Below are 3,790 nucleotides of genomic sequence, written 5' to 3'. Positions count from 1 at the left end.
AATGTATAATAAATTATCTTGTGTGTGTGTGTGTGTGTGTGTACATATATATATATATATATATATATATATATATATATATATATATATATATATATATATATATATAATTTAGTAGGCAAACCACCAATAATGCTGCAGTTAATCATCAGGTCCTCTGAAGAAGCCATCTGCAGTAAGAAAAAAGTAAGGATATTGGTTTTCACCACAATTTCATTTTAACAAGTCTGTGTTGATGTATTAGAGCCATTAAGACATGTGGAAATCTTTGCATCCAACATCTATTGGCATCCAGGTAAACTTTATTTGAATGTCTAGAGTGAGGAGTTTGTCCGTGGTGAGTTCCATAACGAGAAATAAATGGATTTCTTTCAATAAATTTGAATACAAAGGAAATAACTTTAGGGACCCGTACTACACGTAGAAAAAAAAATAAAGAGGCAAATATTTCAGCCAACTCAAATTAATTGTTCACGTGTGATTCAGAATTTGAACGGAAATTTTCTACTTTCCTATTTTCAACGTGGTTTGTATGAGTATTTTAAGACTAATCGTTTCAATAAAAGTAGGCATTGCTCATTTGAAATGTCCTGAAGTTTCTGTGCAAGTGTGTTTCAGAGCGGGATCAAATCTTTCCCGCTCCTCTCCCGCTCCCTCACACAGCCGCACACGTTTGGTTCCCTCCTCCAGCGATGGGATCCCAGGGTAGAAGACATCATCAGGCGGTCCGGGAGGTTGCAGAAGCCGGTCGCGTCATCCCTGAATGGGCGGTGCACTGACGGGACGAAGGGTGTTTTCCAGATTTAAAAGCACCGGAGCCGGCCCCTCTGACAAACCGCGCTGCGTCATCGACCTGGGGAGACTCTCGAAAACCTTCATTGGGTCGAAGAGAGCCAAACTCACCTCAGCCGCGATCTCCCAGGCAGCCTTACCTGTCTCCACATTCAACAGCCCAAGATCTTTTTTTTTTATTTTATTTTTTTTTATTACTCCACTGCGTTGTGGCTCTAAGTTGTAACTTCCCTCCGAAGTATGCTTTTATTTGCCGTTGTATGAAATAAGTTAGCGCTTGCAATATTACCGTCAGCGGTGCGACGCACAGTCTCACTAAAGGAGAAAGTTGCGCATCGCTTGTTGAATCAGGATACTCTCTGCCTCAGTGTCAAATCCAAGCCGGGACTCCTGAACGCCGCAATGAAGTCTGCAGAAGAAGGTAAAATGTACTCCTTCAAGTTTGACTGAATGTTTGTGCTCCAATTTGAATTTGCTGCTCTTGTGATTTTATCCTGTGTTGACACCAGGTGCTGCGGCTATGATGTAATTTCAATGGAAGCTTTAAATCCAAGTCAGGAATTTGGTATTCTGTCAAAAGAGTTAGTTTCTTTGCGCTGCAGCATAACCAGAAACTGATAAATATGAATGAATAAAAAGCAAGTCATAAATAAATCCACCTGTTAATATGTTAATCTACAAAGTGATGACTGAATGGGAATACATTGTTTTAAATAACATTGATATACATATAAAAATAAGTATTCAGAAGAAACAGCTGTGAAATGTTTTTAATGATTTTCTTGACACCTTTGGCTTAATCTTTGCTCTGTATAGGCATCAAATTAGCTCTCATCCACATGCAGTATATTGAGTGGATCATACACATCCACACCATTAGGTGTCTCCACTTTCTGCTAGAGCTCCTCGCCACAAGCAAGAATGTTGAAGGGTCACACCTTTGGTGTCACCTGCTCTACTCTTCATAAGCGGTTCATTTCAATTTCAAATAATAATAAAGATGATGAAGAATCACTAGTCTTGTAATGCACAATGAGGTCAGAGGTCAGGGTTATCTAAGGAAGAACACCTGTGATCTGATCACAGAGCTGGATCCGGGATGACCATTCAGCCTGCTTTCACCACTGTAACGTGTCTTTTTTTTTTTTTTAGCTCATTCATTATGGTTGCAAAATGTGATAATGTCCACCAGAAGTCACCCTCTCTGTTAATTCACAAAGTCTTCCAGCACTGATGTCACTGGGTTTCTGTGGATTTGGGAATCTCATTCTGTGTTTGAGGTTTCAGACAGGCGCGGGGGGGGGGTTCTTTATTATTCATTTCAGTCCTTTGGTTCAAGTCTTATAATTGGTAACAGACGTGTGTGTGTGTGTGTGTGTGTGTGTGTGTGTGTGTGTGTGTGTGTGTGTGTGTGTGTGCGTGCGTGTGTGTGTGTGTGTGTTTGTGTGTATGTGAGGAGGGAGAGAGAGAGTGAGAGTTTTAATCTGTGTGTTCAAGGAGGCCAAGAAGCTTACTTGACAATGAGATGTCCTTAACCACACACAGCTCCTCAATGTGCTGAGTGCTGCTTAATTATCACACATACAATCTCAGACACATAGACACACTCTTAACTCTCCACCACTACAGCCCACAGTCAGCCATGTGCCTTAAGTGGCCCCAGTGATCTTAGTTCCAGAGGCTGCACATGACTTCTGTGGGCCACCTCCTATCTCTCCCTGAGGTCCCATCAATCTGATCCCAGCCTGGACCACAATTCCCTGGATTAACCCATCCATTTTTTAGTAATGCTGGTTTGGTTGTGGGGAGAGTGTTTTGATCACAATAGCATAATTGAGAGAAATTATGGGAGGCAAAAAGAGCTTGCCGACTGTAAGGGTTTTCAAATAAATTGTACTTGCATCACATTTTAAATGCGCTGCAAATGTGGCAGTTTTGTCATGAGTGCAAGACTGAGACAATTTTTATCTCTAATAAAAATCTTTTAGTTCAGCAAACATGATGCATGGAACTTAGAAAAGATATATTTCAAGGTCACACAGTACACAAAAGTTGAAGCCCAAATGTGAATGAGTGAGTGTATTTTGACATGATCCACTAATTCTGCCCACATTCAAAAAAATCATACATCAGCTGCAACGGTAGGCAAATTCAGTCAGGTCTGAAGTACTGAGGTGTGTCGTACTGGGCGGAGTGGGCATGAGATTATAATCAGGTCAACACTAGGGGAAGGTGAACAAGAGGAGACAAAGGTTAAATTTAAGATTAAACTATAATTGTTGGATTGAGATGAGTCTCCAGCATGAGGAGGAAGAGTTTGATTTCAGCTTTGTGTTTGAGTACAGCCATGCTGTCCAGAATCAATCCCTGACAGGTAGGTCTTGTATGTCCTGTATTTTGTACATTGTGATAATGCTAATATATACTATAATCAATACTGTAGATACTTTAGAAATCAGTTTATTATAATTTGAATAGCCCTGTGTGCGTTCTGACATTTAGCATTCAGTTATTTCCTAAAACTTTGCTACGTTTCTGATTTATGTGTTTGAAATAGCATCTGAACAATTAAAAAAAGCTTTTCAGATTGACTCAAATGCTTTGTTAAATATTTAGCACTGGCCACCTGTGGTATATTAAATGTGTCTGATGCATATCGCATAATCACCTCTGAAAATAGACTGTCATAAACTAATTTTAGACTGCCTACCCACGTATTACGTGGTGTGTGATAGATTCATCATTTCATGTGATCTACGGCATTGTGGTAAAACAAATATAGCATGCTGCATGTAGGGATAGATTCATCATTTCATGTGATCTAAGGCATCTATGGCTTTAGGGCGGCAGTGGCTCAGTGGTAGAGCAAGTCGTCCAATGATTTAAGATTGGCAGTTCGATTCCTGCTTCCGCCGAGTTTGTCGTTGTGTCCCTTGTGCAAGACACTTTACCCTCCTTGCCTCCAGTGAGGCACTCGCTGGTGTGTGAATGTGTGTGA

At 40.4% G+C, this 3,790-nt stretch overlaps 1 protein-coding gene across 2 annotated transcripts in view; it reads left to right on the top strand.

Annotated features, from left to right (window-relative positions):
* The first annotated feature begins 833 nt into the window (after nt 1–833).
* Nucleotides 834–3,790, top strand: part of LOC137601712 (nuclear factor of activated T-cells, cytoplasmic 1-like) — a 56,342-nt gene continuing 53,385 nt past the window's right edge. For both annotated transcript variants that reach the window (XM_068324070.1, XM_068324069.1), the window contains exon 1: nt 834–1,213. In XM_068324070.1, the coding sequence (XP_068180171.1) occupies nt 1,195–1,213 (19 nt within the window). In that variant the 5' untranslated portion in view covers nt 834–1,194. The remainder of the gene's footprint in view (nt 1,214–3,790) is intronic.

The sequence above is a fragment of the Antennarius striatus genome, chromosome 9 (assembly GCF_040054535.1).
Source record: "Antennarius striatus isolate MH-2024 chromosome 9, ASM4005453v1, whole genome shotgun sequence".
In the NCBI taxonomy this organism is placed as follows: domain Eukaryota; kingdom Metazoa; phylum Chordata; class Actinopteri; order Lophiiformes; family Antennariidae; genus Antennarius; species Antennarius striatus.
Note: the sequence above shows the minus strand (reverse complement) of the source record. Positions and strands in the feature narration are given on the sequence as shown.